The sequence below is a fragment of the Dermochelys coriacea genome, chromosome 7, assembly GCF_009764565.3.
Source record: "Dermochelys coriacea isolate rDerCor1 chromosome 7, rDerCor1.pri.v4, whole genome shotgun sequence".
NCBI lineage: Eukaryota > Metazoa > Chordata > Testudines > Dermochelyidae > Dermochelys > Dermochelys coriacea.
This window is the reverse complement of record NC_050074.1, coordinates 113229308-113247819: the sequence shown is the minus strand read 5'-3', so window position 1 is coordinate 113247819 and position 18512 is coordinate 113229308. Positions and strand designations below refer to the sequence as shown.

General features: G+C 41.8%; 1 protein-coding gene across 3 annotated transcripts in view; it reads left to right on the top strand.

Moving 5' to 3' along the window:
• The window catches only part of ATRNL1 (attractin like 1), a 1048037-nt gene that overhangs the window by 618367 nt on the left and 411158 nt on the right, over positions 1-18512 (top strand). For all 3 annotated transcript variants that reach the window (XM_043518640.1, XM_038411471.2, XM_043518642.1), the window contains one exon: positions 17170-17231. In XM_043518640.1, coding sequence (XP_043374575.1) covers positions 17170-17231 — 62 coding nt within the window. The remainder of the gene's footprint in view (positions 1-17169; positions 17232-18512) is intronic.

Here is an 18512-nt window from a genome sequence, read left to right as displayed (position 1 = left end):
AATGTTGTAGTGTGTGGTTTTTTTAATTAGGCTGCATCTCAGGAGCTCCTTCCGGAAACAGCCTCAAATTTCAACCACTCCCATACCCCAGATCCCCACAAGGCACAGAAATTTTTAAGATTATCCAAGTAAGCATGCAGATTTTAGAGCACTTAGAAAACATGGCAGTTAAACAATAAACTAGTATTTATCTTAACTATAGGGTTCTATACCCCACTATAATACATCTAGAAACAGCAGCAACAATAGTGTATTTTACATTTACAGGATGGGGACTGTATTTGGATAGCAGTGACTCAGAACGGGACTTAAGGGCCATGGTGAAATGAACATGAGCTCCCAGTGTGGTGATGTGGCTAAGAGAGCTAATGCAATTCTTGGATATATAAGCAGGGGAATATTGAGTAGGAATAGTGATGTGGTATCACATGCACATTCAATGTAAGTGAGACCCTTACTAGAAAACTCTATCCAGTTCTGGTGTCTATCATTTAAAAAGGAGTTTGGAAAGGATTTAGCAAAGAGCTGTACAAATATATGTGAAGTATGGAAAACTGGCCTTACAGTGAAAGATTTGGGAGTCTTAATCAAAGAGAAGGTTAAGAGGTGACTTGATCATGGTGTATAAATACTTATATGGGGAGTTTTCTGATCATAGAGAACTATTCATTTATCAAAGGTGTAACAAGATCCAATGGCTGAAAGCTGAAGACAGATAAATAAAACTCCAGTAAGTAGAAAATTTCCCACATTTTCAGTTTGATAAAGAAGCATAGTCATATCAACTCTGATCATACAATACCTCCAGTTCCTGATTCATATCAAAAATTCAAAACTGTCCTTGGATTCCCTCCAGTCTGCTTCATAGATTTTCTCTGTCCCTGTTCCCTCTGCTTCTATATTCAATTAATCTGTCTGTCCATTTCTCTAATCTAAGATTTTATACCATACCTATCACCCAAGTACCTGAGTACCTTGCCTAGCAACAGATTAATCTGCTACTTCCCACGCTGCTGGTATGAGAGCCTTTCAGCTTTGTATCCGAAACAGCCTTCTTATACTGTATATCTCCGCATCATTGACATCCCATCTTCTTTTTCAAATCTCATTTTAAAACGTATCTTTTCTCCCTTTCTTATGCCTTTTAATTGCTCTTTCTCTCTGTTATTGACTTTGTGACTCAATGCTTTAATTATTTTCCATTATACAATGTCTATATTATAAAATCTGGCTTTTTCGGACCCTGGGCTAAACTATACCATGTTGATATGCACTGTAAAACAGCTTTTTAAACCAGTAGTTGCTGTCTTTCGTGGTGATTTTTTTACACATTATTTGCATATATGGTATACATTTGTATGTGTGTTGAATCTTTAAAATGACAATGTGCAAATCAGTTCTAACAGACATGCTGTGAGCTTGAAAAAAATCCCTCAAAGTGTGATGCATCTCATGAGTGGATAGACCTTCATTAGTGGATTGTCTTCCAGCTTTCTGAATACTCAGAAAGAACTCAGTAGAATTATGGAATTATTTAATTTTGGGGGACTGGAAGGGATGGGCATTCACTAGTTTATTTAGTACATCTCCTTGTGCATAGAGCTATGTGTAGAAGGTGTTTTTCAAATCATAACTAGAGGACTTCAAATGATTTTGATTCCACTAATTCTTTTGAAACTATGTTTCATTTTCTAGGTGATTTTACCATTACAAAGATTTTTCTAGAGCTGAATCTAAATAGTTTCTGCTTCATCATAATCCATTGGACCAAATTCTCTTCTGGAATAAATAAATTGAAGCCAATGCAATTATGCCAGCTGAATGTTTAGTCCATTCTTTTTGTCTGATCATTTGAAAATGTCAAGAACAGTTTCTTCTCTTTCTTATTGTAGCATCCTTGTTAATATATGGAAACATTCTTTTTAACATTTAGTACATAAGACTTCTCTTTCAGTCACAAGCCATTATTCTTGTTAGAATCTATATCAGATTTCTAGTTTCTCCATATGAAACTGTATTTCATGTTTGCATTATACAGAATTCTCTTGGATTCATCAGTGGTAGATGTATCCTCCTATTTCCATATACTATCAGTCTTTAGTCAAAGTACAAAAATTAAAATATGTTTTGGGTTCTGTCAATAGGACTGCAGTTCCAGTGACAAATCATGTAAGAAGTGGCGTACGCTTATTTCTTACTAAAATAACAGATATGCAGTAGAACTGTTTTTACACAATCACCAAATATTGAAGAATGTTATTTTTAATTAAAACCTATACTTGGAGTGTTTGTCCTTCTTCTGCAAATTCTTCATTCAAACTTCCTTCCTTCCTCACAAATAATGAGTGTTATAATTTATTGTCTGTCTAAAGTATTGTAAATCTTATTTCCAGCCAAAAATAAATAAAATTTCACCCATCCTTCTTGGTGAAAAAGTTAAACACAAAAACACATGCATGTGCATGCTCACAAATACTTTCTCTCCTTCCCTCATGTTTTCCACTTAATTGTCTTTTTGTATTCCCCCCACCCCACCCGCCACTGTTCCTCAGATGTTTTTGTTAACTGCTGGAAATGGCCTACCTTGCTTGTCACCATGAAAGGTTTTCCTCCTCCCCCCCCCCCCCCCCCGCTGCTAGTGATGGCTTATCTTAAGTGATCACTCTCCTTACAGTGTGTATGATAAAACCCATTGTTTCATGTTCTCTGTGTGTGTATATAAATCTCCCCACTGTATTTTCCACCAAATGCATCTGATGAAGTGAGCTGTAGCTCACGAAAGCTTATGCTTAAATAAATTTGTTAGTCTTTTAAATAAATTTGTTAGTCTTTTAGGTGCCACAAGTACTCCTTTTCTTTTTGCGAATACAGACTAACACAGCTGCTACTCTGAAATTTTTCACAGAGTGATCACTCCATGTCTGACCTCACAGTCCTCATCCTCAAAGGAAAGCTGCACAACTCAAAAAGAAGCCTGAGAGCTTAAATTGATAACTTTGTTACACACTAAAATCATGGTCTTAATAAAGATGCTGGATGTGTGGCTTATTACAACAATCTGTAACCCCCAACCCCTCTTTTTTGTGTCCTATGATTGGAGAGGTCTTAATGGGCCACTTCACCTTTAATGGTTCCTTAGCATATGTGACAACTACTTGTTCTAAACAATCTGCTCAACTGTGTATTTAGCTGTGACGCTCTTGAGTACCTTTCTCAGACCTGAAGAAGAGCTCTATGTAGCTCAGTGGTTCTCAAACTTTTGTACTGGTGACCCCTTTCACATAGCAAGCCTCTGAGTGCGACCCCCCTTATAAATTAAAAACAATTTTTTAAATACTTAACACCATTATTAATGCTGGAGGCAAAGTGGGACTTGGGGTCAAGGCTGATAGCTTGTGACCCCCCCATGTAATAACCTTGCAACCCCCCGACCCCCAGTTTGAGAACCCCTGGTGTAGCTCAAAAGCTTGTCTTGTTCACCAATAGAAATTGGTCCAATAAAAGATACTACATAGTTAACATACATGCGTGTTGGCAAGGCCCCTGGAAATAAGGCATACATTTTTAACAGTGAGTTCAGTGAGCCATTGGAACAAGTCACCAACGGCCCATTATGCTCCCTTTGAACTACTCAGGAACAGCAAAGGTAGCAGAGACAGCTCACAACTCTCCAGCAAAAGATTTCCCCACCATAGGAGAAGTCCCCTGTGGGCATAGAGCATAACCTGTTCCTGCATCCTCTTCCTCTGGTGGTTAGTGTGGTGGGCATGTTAGGGGCAGCGTATGGAAGTAGCCAGTGTACACTGTGCTCCAACTCTGCTCATCTGGTGTACTGTACCTCAAGGACAGCTGACAAAAGTTAAAGTAGCTGCTATGTTGTACTAAAATATTCCTGTACAAGGGTCAGGGCAGAAAACAAGGGACCTGAACCCAACTCTCTGACACCACATTCTCAGTTGTGCTCAGAATATTCTTATTTTTTGTTTAAAAATTGTGGCAAAATAGTTAAAAGGAAATTTCAGGTGAACAATATTTCAGGTAAAAACCTTTCAGCAATTTCCTCTTCCCCAGAGGGGTTACATTTCTGACCAGTTAAATTTCTGCTTGAATTAAGTAGATGATGTATATCAGTAGTTGAATCATCAATGCATGTTTTATCACATTGCTTCATTCGGGTGTCTGAGCATGGCAGAGACAAGATGCCAAGTGGCACATCAGTAATGCTGGTCAGAGCAGTAGGCACAGTTCAATCACTAGCAACAGCTTTTTCTCTCTTAAGACCAGTGTGGTCTGGAACATATACATAACAAATCTCTTTTTATCAACTCTTTGTCAATACATGAATAATTAAATTTTAGTTTTAGTTTACAGCTTTAGAAATGAACAACACAAATATACAGTGGCCATTACCGATGCTGTCTTGTACATTTTTTCTAAGGTTGTCACTGCTTCTAGTTGTGTGATATTAGTAAACAATAACAACTGTGCAATTGGTAGTCATTTTTACTCTCTAGTTTCATAGACATTGCCATGGTTGCAGGGTTAGCTGTTTAACTCTTTAGAGTTTATCTTTTTTTAATTTGCATAACTCTACTAGCTGATCTTTCTTGAGCTGTTCATAATTCATTTTTCCTGTCTGTCTTTTCCTACTCTCTTCCTGGAAAGAACACAGGATAGTTTTTTCTCTTGCTTTCTCCCTCTACAATATTTGCTTTTCCTGCTATTGTCACTTACTGAAAATTCACCACTGTCACTATCCCACAGATGCTGCCAGCAATATGTCACAGTTGTTGCAGGGCTAGCTGCAATGCTGTCCCCACTCTGGTCTTTGAGTTCACCCTTCTCAAATGTCAGGCTTTATGCCTTTACTTCTCCTGGGATGGAATCACATGATCCTCCCATGCCTGGACAGGGTATTGGGCTACAGTACCATGTGTATCAGCCCTGCTTACCCAACAGGTCTGAGTTTAGCACCTGCAGCTCTTCACTTTGGGAGCCTGTGAAAAAAGTGGTGTCTACAATGACCAGACAGCTTCTTACATCCAAAATGTTGTTCATTTTAATGGTAGAAACAAAGCATTTACAGAGAGAATTTGTGCGCAGTTTGCAGGCATGTTTAACTTACCTAAATCCGTATCATCCTGTGACATTGGCCTAGGCAGGCCTAGCTTCTTCAGACACCCCAGCTGGTGCCTGAGTCAGTTGGAACAGCTCCCCAACAACTGCCTTGCCTCTGGAAGGAGAGACCCTCTCTTTGTCCTTGTCTGTTTCTGAGCTCTCAGCCCTGCTAGTCCAAACCAGTTCAATATGCTCCACAGGTGGTCAAGAAAAAATCCTTAGAGCCAATGGTGGTTCCATTTTCCCATAATAACCGCTAAGGGTTTCCTGCATTTGCAGAATTTCATCTTCAAAGATCAGTGGAGATCTGGTATACTATGTAATGCTGACTGATACACTAGCCCTTCATATCTAATTAATGGAAGATAATTGATAAAATATAATCTGTTACGTAATGGATCTTTGATAATGTATCATTCTTCAAATGGGTAATGTAGACAAAAATATTAGTTCATTATAAAATTTACTTGGGTTAAAAAAATGAGGAAATAATCTTTACTCACAAAGCAAAGAATTTTCATTTTATAAATAAAGAAAAATGTTTATAGATTACAGATTTATAAATCTAATTGTATTTGGAATATTCTGTCTTTAGTCATGCATTAAATAAGATGGTCACAAGTGAATGCAATAGGGTGTGTTTTCAACATTCATGTCTGTGCATGCGCAATTGTGCATGCATAAATTTTGACTGCATTTTGCATGTGCAAATGTAATGACCTCCATCACAAGACATCACCAGGGACTGAACTTGGAAACTCCAGAACTAAAAGTTAAAGCCTTTAACACTAAAAGAGTAAGAGTCTGAACTTGCATCACTGAAGTCTCTTGATGTTTTGCCAGTAACTTCAATAAATGCAGGAACACTCCATAACTCCTTAAACTGGTAGTTATGCCAGGTTGATATCTGTAGACTAGCCACTAGAGGGGACATGTAACACAATGAAAATGACTTATACAAATACCTACATGTACATTACTTCATGTACATATCGGTTTAAAAAAAAATCTAACAGTGGTGTGATCAATGGTTAGCATCTGCATCCAGAAACGCTTTGGGAAAAATGGGTTATATTGTTGCAAATATTAACACTTGCATTTTCATATGTTAGATTATTTAAAGCCAACATATAAGTGTTAAGGTTTTTTATATGTATCTGTACTCACAAAGTGTGACCTCATGTTTGCATTCATAAAATTCTGCAGACACACAAATGAGATGCTATTTATTGCCACATCTGAAAATTTACCCATGGTATTTTTTCTACTTTATCACTCTGCAAAGTATGGTAAAAGTTGGTCATATATTCATCCCTATTTACTCCAGATGTATTCATGTCTCTAAGAAATGATGGAGGAAATTTAAATCATCGGGGTTAATTTTTTGGGGGGGTGCGAGTGGGGGGAACAATATGTTAAGATAAGCAATTCAAGCAAAGCTTTTGACACGGTCTCCCACAGCATTCTTGTCAGCAAGTTAAGGAAGTATGGGCTGGATGAATGCACTATAAGGTGGGTAGAAAGCTGGCTAGATTGTCGGGCTCAACGGGTAGTGATCAATGGCTCCATGTCTAGTTGGCAGCCGGTGTCAAGTGGAGTGCCCCAGGGGTCGGTCCTGGGGCCCGTTTTGTTCAATATCTTCATAAATGATCTGGAGGATGGTGTGGATTGCACTCTCAGCAAATTTGCGGATGATACTAAACTGGGAGGAGTGGTAGATACGCTGGAGGGGAGGGATAGGATACAGAAGGACCTAGACAAATTGGAAGATTGGGCCAAAAGAAATCTAATGAGGTTCAATAAGGATAAGTGCAGGGTCCTGCACTTAGGATGGAAGAATCCAATGCACCGCTACAGACTAGGGACCGAATGGCTCGGCAGCAGTTCTGCGGAAAAGGACCTAGGGGTGACAGTGGACGAGAAGCTGGATATGAGTCAGCAGTGTGCCCTTGTTGCCAAGAAGGCCAATGGCATTTTGGGATGTATAAGTAGGGGCATAGCGAGCAGATCGAGGGACGTGATCGTTCCCCTCTATTCGACACTGGTGAGGCCTCATCTGGAGTACTGTGTCCAGTTTTGGGCCCCACACTACAAGAAGGATGTGGATAAATTGGAAAGAGTACAGCGAAGGGCAACAAAAATGATTAGGGGTCTAGAGCACATGACTTACGAGGAGAGGCTGAGGGAGCTGGGATTGTTTAGTCTGCAGAAGAGAAGAATGAGGGGGGATTTGATAGCTGCTTTCAACTACCTGAAAGGGGGTTTCAAAGAGGATGGCTCTAGACTGTTCTCAATGGTAGCAGATGACAGAACGAGGAGTAATGGTCTCAAGTTGCAATGGGGGAGGTTTAGATTGGATATTAGGAAAAACTTTTTCACTAAGAGGGTGGTGAAACACTGGAATGCGTTACCTAGGGAGGTGGTAGAATCTCCTTCCTTAGAGGTTTTTAAGGTCAGGCTTGACAAAGCCCTGGCTAGGATGATTTAACTGGGACTTGGTCCTGCTTTGAGCAGGGGGTTGGACTAGATGACCTTCTGGGGTCCCTTCCAACCCTGATATTCTATGATTCTATGATTCTATGATTCTAAGCATCTGATTGTTCCATGTTTGGATCTTTGCATGTAAGAAGTGATGCATACTATATTAATTGCACTCATAATTTTATGGGACAAACTTGGAGAATTTAAATGTTGTTTGGGCATGATGTATTGCAGAACACAAACCAACAAAAGTCCAGTTCACCTACAATATGTTTATTTTAAATTAGAAGGAAGGAATTTGGAATTGAAAATTATTCTTTGCAAACCTATATAATCACAAGACAAGAGCATTCATATCTGACCTAAAACTCCTTCAGAAAACACATTTTGTTAATTATTTTATGGCTCATTGGGACAGACTGTTTTTTCCATTTTCTTATTCCTGGATGACCTGCTCATAAATTCAAATATAAATAGACTGTGTAATAAGTGAATGATCTGTTTGCAAATTAGTAAGAGAAGCATGACAATGATTATGTAATTAGGGTATTGTGAATAGGCTTCTTTTAACACTGTTAGACATTGGAAGACAACAACTGATATCAGTGGAAGGTCATGTCTCTTATATTTGGAATAAGCTCTCAGTGTTTACTGGTCTTATGACTTCATTGTCATGAAGTATTAGTAATCTCCAAGCAGGCCCTACACAGGCAAACAAATGAAGTTTTTTTAATATTGTGTAAAGCTTTATTAGTTTGCAAGGAGGAACTGTTTTAGTAGCACATGGCAGTTTGTAGAGTTCAACTTATTTGCACTTAATCTGTTGCCTGGATGGGTGTCCACACTGGTTCCACTGATGGCAGCTTTACAGATATAAGGCATAAAATAATGAAGTATATATTTCTTTTATGACTACATCTGTTAAACGCATCTAACCCAGCTGTGGCTTACAGACTATCCTCTGTACTTTTGAAAAAAGATGTAATAGTTCACAGTCATACAAAATTCATTGAATAGTTGTAAATCTGCTTACTTTCAGATGTGCTGTGTGAAAAGAAAAATTAAGGGGCTGATTTTCTTGGAAATATTTGATATAAAATTTACCTTATGTGGCTATCATTTATAATCAGAAGGAGTGTAGTTATTGATTGCAATAGTTTTCCTTGACAATAATTGTTTCTGGAATGAGGGACAGTTTCAATGAATGCTGACACTTTAAGTGAAAATAATTGCAGTTCTGCAAAATGTAAAGGCTTCTTCAACAAATAGCTTTTTAATAGTGTCAGTTAAGATGAACTCTGCTGAAAATTGCTCATGTTTTGTCTCTCTGCATTAGTTGAGCTCCTGAAATATGATATTTGTAACAAGTGTTCTTCGGGTGATTGCTCATATCGATTCCAAGCTCTCCATGTTTTCCTAGCTTCTATCTACTTTAGTGTTTGTCTTCCTTAGTTAGTTTAGTTAATTATTTGTTAATGCAGTGTTAATAGTTCACTGTTGGGAGTGGGGGTTCCCCTCCAACTTGCCTGTGCTCTCCCTGGGGACTCAGGGCATGCCTAAATCCTAGGGATTCAAACCCTGCAACAAGTCTATGCCAATGGGTGACCCCCACGACGCTTGCTTAAAAGTATGTGGGGAAACGCATCAGGCAGAGAAACACAGGATTTGCAAAGGGTTTCACCTGAGAACAAAAAGGAGCGGGACTTTAGACGGAAGTAACTCCTTATGAAAGTGGCATTTAGACCACAACCAGCATCGGCGTGGCAGGACCTGGCACCGAGTGCATCAGTGCATAGTGCCCCTGCAGTGGTCACGGAGAAGGCACCACAGAAGGACTCTGGGTGAGACCCGCAGCACCGGTCCCATTCCCCAGGTCAGAAGCAGCACCGGAAACAAGGGAGGAGTGGTTCCCCAACTTCTGATCACACTTGCAACACGATCAGACTTGAGGCACCAGTTGCACTTGCAGTGCCGGCCTACTTGCGGCACCACTCCAGGTCCTGCCAGTGCTCCCGTTCATGGCGTCGTTTGCCATCATGCAGCAGATCCTGGCACAGTCTGTCTTGCCACCATTCGTGTCATCACGCAGACCCCGCTCGTGGTACTGCTCTAGGTCATGGTACAGTTTCAGGTCAGATGGTGCTCCCCAGGCTTGATGCATTGCTTCCTGGCCCAACAACGCTCAGGACCGCTCTGGCCCTCACAGTCTAGATCCCCGTCTTCAGGTTCGGAGACAGGGTCTAACTATTCAGAGTGGGCCTGATGCAAGTCAGCATGGGGCAGACCAGACATAGGTATGACACCATGGCCCACCCAGTGGCAGGGGCCAGTGCACTGGCCATTTTGGATCCCTTGGGGTGTACCACCAGGCCCAGGGGTTCCTGTTCAGTGGCGTCTGAGACAAGGGTCCCGGTCGCAGCAGCCAGTCATCCCACCATGAGGGGTGCGGAGGAGTTACCAGTCCTACCACCTCCTCTGGAACCCTCCTCTGTTCCTGAGCCTGACCCTGGGGTGGCTGACCCTGGATTAGAGGCAGGACAGAAGATACTGTAGGACCAGGAAGGTTAGGAGAACACAGTTCCCCTTCTAGCCTCCTCGTCTTCCTCCCCGGACGAGGCTGTGGCGGGTATCTCCCTTCCGGACCTCCCCCTATAGTAGCTGTGCCCACCAGGAACTCTTATGCAGGGTGGCATGAAATATGAACCCGCAGGCTGAGGAGGTGGTAGAGTCCGAGGACCCTATGGTGAATATCCTGGCACCGTAGGGATCATCTAGGGTGGTTCTACCACTCATCAAAACTATCCAGGCCAATGCTAAGACCATTTATCAGACCCTGGCCTCCATCCCTCCCACCACTAAGGGGGTGGAGAGGAAATATTTTGTCCCCTCTAAAGGATACGAATACCTCTTCACACACCCGCAACCCTGTTCCGTAGTGGTGGCTGCAGTGAATGAGAAGGAGAGGCAGGGACAGCAAGCTCCAGCACCTAAGTCCAAGGACGCCAAGCACCTGGATTTATTCAGATGCAAAGTATATTCCACAGGGGGCTTACAACAAGCAATCCTTTGTAGATACAACTTCAACTCCTGGAACTTTAAGTTTGAAGTTTAAGGAATTGATACCAGCAGAGTCCAAAGAGGAGTTTGACACAATTGTCAAGGAGGACAAGGCAGTGGCACGGACCTCTTTACAGGTCTCACTGGATGATGCAGACTTGGTAGCATGCAACTTGTCCTCAGGAATCGCCATGAGCAGGCCTGAGGCTTGCGCCCGAGGTTCAACAAACTATGCAGGACCTGCCTATAGATGGGGTGGGTCTGTTTGTTGAACAGACGGACTCCTGGCTGCATAGCCTAAAGAATTCTCGGGAGTATAAAGAAATCCTTCGGTATGCACACCCCAACAACCCAAAGAAAGCTCTTTAAGCCCCAGCCACAACAACAGCAGTCATATCCCCCTTGGCCGAGGCAGGATCCCTACAGATGAAGGGGTAGAAATGGCAGGTGCAAGCCCTCCCATCCTCTATCTGGGGAGGGCCAGGGCCAGACTAAACCTTTGTCGGGCTCAAAGCAATCATTTTGAAGGTGTACCCACGGACGGAGAACGGGTGTCAGCACCGGATCCTTCCCTGTGTTTTCTGAACCGTCTATCCCACTTCTACCTAGCTTGGTCCCAAATAACATCAGACCGCTGGGTTCGTCACGTGGTAGAAGTGGGATATTCTCTCAATTCTGTTCCTCCCCTCCCTGTTACCCCTCTTCCCCATCCCTCTTCAGGGACCCTTCTCATGAACAATTCATTATTCAGGAGGTGCAGTCACTCCTCGCCGTAGGAGCAGTGGAGGAGGTTCCTCAGGAGCTAAGGGGCAAGGGATTCTACTTCTGCTATTTCCTAATCCCCAAGGCAAAGGGGGTCTCCGACCCATTATAGATCTGTGAGGACTCAACGAATTCATGGTGAAGTTGAAATTCCGTATGGTCTCCCTGAGCACAATTATCCCTTCCCTGAGTCTAGGAGACTGGTATGCCGCCCTCGACATGAAAGACGTGTATTTTCACATAGCCATTTGCCACACGCACAGGCGATTTCTAAAGTTTGTGGTCGACCACAAACACTATCAGTTCATTGTTCTCCAATTCGGTCTGTCGACAGCCCCCTGAGTTTTCACCAAATGCATGTCAGTCGCAGCAGCCTTCCTTCACAAGAGACACGAGCAGGTAAACCCCTCCCTCGACGGCTGGCTGCTCCGGGGGTGCACCAGGGAGCAGGTGGAATCTCAGGTCTAGTTCGTCAGATCCACTTTTGAGAGACTGGGCCTCCTCTTCAGCATGAACAAGTCAACCCTGTCTCCAGCCCTGAGAACAGAGTTCATCGGAGCAGTGCTGGATTCAGTGCAGGCAAGAGTGCTTTTGCTGGAGACACAATTCCAAGCTATGTTGAACATCATTCAAGGCCTCAGGCGATTTCCAACCATTACTGCAAGGGGCTGCCTACATCTCCTTGGCCACATGGCAGCCTGCATTTATGTGGTCCGGTATGCCAGACTGAAGCTCAGACTCGTGCAAGCGTGGCTTGATTTGGCCTATCACCCAGGACGCAACCACCCTGGACTTAGTAGTGATGATACCAGAGCATATATTCAATCCTTTCAATGGTGGCTTGACCTTCGGATGGTATGCAAAGGAGTCCCCTTCAACAGTACCCAGCCCTCCTTGGCCCTGGTAATGGACACTTCCAGTCTGGGTTGGGGTTTGCATCTGGGAGATCTACAAACGCAGGGCCTATGGTCTGTGGATGAGCTCTCCCTTCATATCAACATCCAGGAGCTCAGGGCGGTATGTCTAGCATGCCAAACTTTTCGGGCCCGGCTGCAAGGCCAGTGCATGGCAATGAGGACAGACAACACCACTGCCATGTTTTACGTCAACAAGTAGGGTGGAGCCTATTCCTCCCCCCCGTGTTGAAAAACCCTCAGGCTCTGGGAGTTCTGCATAGCCCACTCTAGTCACCTGAAGGCATCCTATCTCCCAGGAGCTCAGAAAGAGCTACCAGATCACCTCAGCAGATTGTTCCACAGTCACCAGTGGTCTGTCCATCTGGACATCATACACTCCATCTTCCAAAGATGGGGGTTTCCCCAGGTCAACCTGTTTACCATCCACAGCAACCAGAAGTGCCAGATGTTCTGCTCCTTCCAGAATCACAGCCCAGGCTTGGTCATGGATGCGTTTCTGCTACTCTGGTGTGGGCTCCTGTTCTAAGCCTTTCCCCCATTCCTCTTGTGCACAAAGTACTTCTCAAGATCCACCGGGATGAAGTGGAGGTAATCCTGGTGGCCCCACCGTGGCCTCGACAACACTGGTACACCACGCTCTTGGCAATCTCAGTGAACACCCCGATTGCATTGCCACTGCACCCCAACCTGATGGCTTCGGACCATGGTCGCCTACTCCACCCAGATCTCAAGTCCCTTCATATCCCAGCTTGGAAGCTTCATGGTTAAACCCCATGGAACTTTTGTGCTCAGAACTGGTAAGGGAAGTCCTACTTGGCAGCAGGAAACCATCCACCAGGACCACTTATCTAGCTAAGTGGAAAAGGTTCACTTGCTGGTGTGCCCAGCATCACACACCTCCACTTCAGGTGCCTATCCCACTCATCCTAAAGTACCTCCTACACCTAAAACAACAAGGCCTGGCAGCGTCATCCATCAAGATACACCTCGCTGCTATCTTGGCCTTCCACCCAGGAGTATACCAATTTAACCACACTGTCATTCAGGCTCTCATTCTACACACAGATCTCCCTATAGATGCTAGTGGTTCTGGTGTCCAAGCTCTGGAAGCATCTTGATTTGGGTGTCCTGAACATTGCTGATGTAACAGTCTCAGGCCTTCCCACACTTGTGAAAGTTTCTGGACATCAGCGTAGAGAGGGCCCTTATCTCTCTTGGTAAGCCTCAGGCTCTGTTGAACATTCTGTCCCAGGTCTTAGCGCTCTCATTTGCTCCAGTTAGAGCCATTCTGCATCTTTAGTGATATTTTATGGCAGGTGTGGATCTGGTTCCCTAGGTCTGTCTTCACTTTCAGTCCCTACAGTCTCTCATTTTAGTCATCTGTTCCCAGTGGAATCCTTTTCTCTCCCACAAGCAGCTCTATTGCTTTCTTGCCTGGGCGTCCCATTTACCCAGTATCATGGTGGCTCTCTATTTTCTTCTCTCTCCTTTCTTGGTTTCTCTTATCACAAGTACAATCTCTCAAGATGATGCACCCACCTCAGTTCCCTCTCAGACTGAGGTATTTGGATGCTTCATCACCTGGAATTTGAACATATTGCTCCAGGAAATTTAGGCCTTTGCAACCTGATGCTTACAAAATTAAACTATCCCCTCCACTAAGCTAAATGGAGGCCTACCTGATAAAGTGGGATTTCCAAGTAAATCATTTCTTTGAAGCTTCACATAGAGAATAGGATAACTCAGGCCTGGAATGATCCACTTACAGAAGATATAAACAGGAGGAAGGAAGGGAAGTGAAAACTGTTCATGAACTATTGAAAGTCAGGTTGTTTTAAGTTAATAATATGGCTGTCGATTAATCGCAGTTAACTCACGTGATTAACTCAAAAATTAAACATGATTAAAAATATTAAGCACGATTAATCAGTTTTACTTGCACTATTAAACAATAGAATACCAAGTGAAATGTATTAACAATTTTTGGATTTTTTTCTACATTTTAAAATATATGATTTCAATTACAACACAGAATACACAGTGTATAGTGCTCATTTTATATTATTATTTTGAGTACAAATATTTGCACTGTAAAAATGATAAACAAAAGAAATAGTATTTTTCAATTCACCTCATACAAGTACTGTAGTGCAATTTCTTTGTCCTGAAAGTGCAACTTACAAATGTAGATTTTTTTGTTACATAACTGAACTCAAAAACAAACCAATGTAAAACTTTAGTGCCTACAGTCTTACTACTTGTTCAGCCAATTGCTAAGAGAAACAAGTTTGTTTACACTTACAGGAGATAATGCTGCCCGCTTCTTATGTGAGAACAGACATTCACATGACACTTTTGTAGCTAGCATTGCAAGGTATTTATGTGCCAGATATGATAAACATTCGTATGCACCTACATGTTTAAGCCACCATTCCAGAGGGCATGCTTCCATGCTGATGATGCTCATTAAAAAAAAAGTGTTAATTACTTAGTAACTGAACTCCTTGAGGGAGAATTGTATGTCTCCTGCTCTGTTTTACATTGCAATGCATTCTGCCATTTATTTCATGTTATAACAGTCTCGGATGATGACCCAGCACATGTTGTTCATTTTAAGAACACTTACAGAGCATTTGACAAAATGCAAAGAAGGTGCCAATGTGAGATTCTAAAGATAGCTACAGCACTTGATCCAAGGTTTAAGAATCTGAAGTGCCTTCCAAAATCTGAGAGAGATGAGGTGTGGAGCATGCTTTCAAAGTCTTAAAAGAGCAATACTCTGCTGCAGAAACTACAGAACCTTAACCCCAAAAAAGAAAATCAACCTTCTGCAGGTGGCATCTGACTCAGGTGATGAAAATGAACATGCGTCAGACCACACTGTTTTGGATTGTTATCAAGCAGAACCCGTCATTAGCATGGATACATGTCCTCTGGAATGGTGGTTGAAGTATCAAAGGACATATGAATTTTTAGCGCATCTGGCATGTAAATATCTTGTGATGCTGGCTAAAACAGTGCCATGCGAATGCCTGTTCTCATTTTCAGGTGACATTATAAACAAGAAACAGGCAGCATTATCTCCTGCAAATGTATACAACCTTGTTTGTCTGAGCAATTGGCTGAACAAGAAGTAAGACTGAGTGGACTTGTAAGCTCTAAAGTTTATTATAATACAAATGATGTAGTGCCAAAGTTGAACATTTGATGTACAAGGTAGAGAAAGTCTATGTACTGTAGATAAACAAGGTTAGGGCTAGAAAGTAACTTAGACTACACATCCATGTAAGGGTATTAAGAGTAGCAATAACTTCCCTTTTCTGCTGCATGGTCTCCTCAGATCCATGTCTGCTAATTCCCCTTCCTCAATAGGTGGTCAGGGTAAGGATAGAGCCTTGGCTCTATAAACACTCCCTTGACTGTGGCCAGTGCAACTGAGCTGGAGTAATGAGTGTCATAAATTGCTGCTGGCTGGATTGCAACGGCAAATGATTTAGAAGGAGGCAGCAGATGATGAATTGCAATTTTCAGAAGTCTGTCCGAGTGTCAATGTCTTCTGGGTTTATTCCTTCAATAGGGAAATTAATACACCACTCCTTGTGTAGGGCTAAAGTCACATTCTAACCCTAATGTGGAATAATGGAAAGCCAAAATTCTGTGTGAGAGAACCATTTGGACAGTTGAATGAACAAAAATACCTTTGTAGCATAATCGTTAACATTAATACCACCTTTTAGAAAGAAGCTATAATAATTGTCTTGATGTATCCTATCAAAAGTGCATATATTGACTCTTAGGGAAAATTGAAGTTCTTTGGATGTATGGGTAGTGAGGACCAGACCATTATTTCAGAAAAATAGTAGAAACAAGAATGATTTGGATAGAGTTGGAGCATAGTCAGAGAAACACTTTTGCAATTCACTACAGAAAATTCTACAGCAACAGTAATAGAATATGTCCTCAATTCAATAATTACGTACTACAAAACACTGAACAAGAGATGGATCTAGGGATATTGGTAACTATAACTCTAAAACATTAGGCACAGTTCTTAACATTATTTAAAAATAAATTATAGGATGTATGAAGTGCAATTATTTAAAAAAAACTTGTTAGAGGAAATTTATTCTAGCATTGTGACTAGATCTAGTAGAAGGACTTGATTTGAAATATTGCACAAAGTTCTGGCCACACTATTTTAAAAAGTATCCTCATCTAAAACACTATTTGTTAATATGTGTTTGTTTTGGAATAATCTGTTTTTATTATGCACCAAATTTGTTTTTTTTTTAAATTAACATTATTTTAAAAAATATGTTGTAGTGTGCTTTATCTTGGAAAAAAACTTTAAAAATGTCTTGGTTTAATGGCGTAGAATGTTTTTGAGTGTTGCTTTTAAAATCTGTTCTCAATATCATAACTAAAATGGAAATGAAAATAATTTTAAAAAATTTAAAATATTACTGAGTTAAATATAAAAAAGATAATTTGTATGTTTTTTTTTCTGGAATTGTCTATTAATCTTCAAAAATTTGTTCCTGATATTATACATATCACATTATATTCTTGTGTGTATTTCCATTAATTTTAATATGAGATGATGATTGCATTCCACAGTTTTGCACTTGACATAAAGAGATCAATTTTTATTTTTTTGGAAGTTATTTACCCAGCTCTCTCTGTGGTAAGTGGATGTTGTGCAGGTATGCATACCATGCCAAAATTACACTTTAAACTGATCATCTGTGGAGTAAAAAATCACCTATTTTAAGAACATCCTAAGGGACTGTTGACTGTGAAAATGTTGTGGTAATTATTTTGTTTTTATTTGCAGGTTGCCTTTTCACAGCACAACACCATCATGGATCTCGTGCAGTTCTTTGTCACCTTCTTCAGGTAAATTGCTGCTTCTAATGTCTGATTGAATACATACTAATTTATGTTCCATCAAAGCATTAGATTTGCCAGTTCTTAATTCTTAAGAAATCCTTACATGGAAACCTTTAATTTGTGTGTGTCCACACTGCTTTACTGCTGCTGAGGATCCTGACCTCTGTACTTTGGGAAAATACAGTTATTAGCCAAAATATTTTTCCAACTGTATACCTTCAGTCATAGGCGCCAACTCCATGTGTGACCCGGGGCTGGAGCACCCATGGGGAAAAATTAGTGGGTGCTCTGCACGCCCCAGCAGCCAAGCTCCCCACCCCGCCCCGCCTCACCTCCTCCTCCCCTGAGCACACCATGTCCTCGCTCCTCTACCTACCTCCCAGTGCTTGCCGCCGCTAATGGTTCACTCAGGGGAGGAGGTGGGGCCATGGCAGGGATTTGGGGAAGGGGTTGGAATGGAGGTGGGAGGGGGTGGAGTTGGGGTGGGGACTTTGGGGAAGGGGTTGGAATGGAGGTGGGAGGGGGCAGTGGTGGAGTCGAGGCGGGGCTGGGTGCAGAGGGGGGTTGAGCACCCACCAGCGCCAGTAGAAGTCAACGCCTGTGCCTTCAGTGTTAGTATGTAATAGAAACCATAGACCAGTTAAGCTGATTTATATAAATGCAGGTAGACCTAAATGTGATGATTTTAAAATAAGTATTTTGTATAGAATTTTTACTATAAACTCATATTAGAAAAACTGTGGAAGAAAACTGATTTTTTAAACAAAATCCAGAGAGTCTTCACTTTTTCTTTCTTGAATATGTTGTTAAAACCTGCAAACAGGTTTGCAGAGTTGGAAAATGAAGAAGGGGCTCAGCAGGTACTTGTTGAAGGTGGAAGGGTAAGGAAGAAGAGAAGAGAAGCTAGTCCTATAAGAAAAGTGGAAGAGTCAAGGGAGACTAGACCAAATATGAGCCCCAGGAGGATACAGGATGGGTTGAAGAAGATTATAAGGGAAAATAGGAATGGAAAGAACTTGGAGCCAGAGGGAACAGGGGAGAGACTGGAGAATAGCACAGTCACCAGGAAAAGGCAGGTCTATGTGATCGGGGACTCTTTCTTGAGAAGAATAGACAGGCCTGTAACTAGAGCTGATCCAGAGAATAGAAGGGTGTGCTGTCTTCGGGGTGCTAAGATACGGGATGTAGACCTGAGGTTGAAAAGGATCCTAAAGGGAGTGGGAAAGAATCCCCTAATTATCCTTCATGTGGGAACAAATGATACGGCTTGATTCTCGCTGGAAAGTA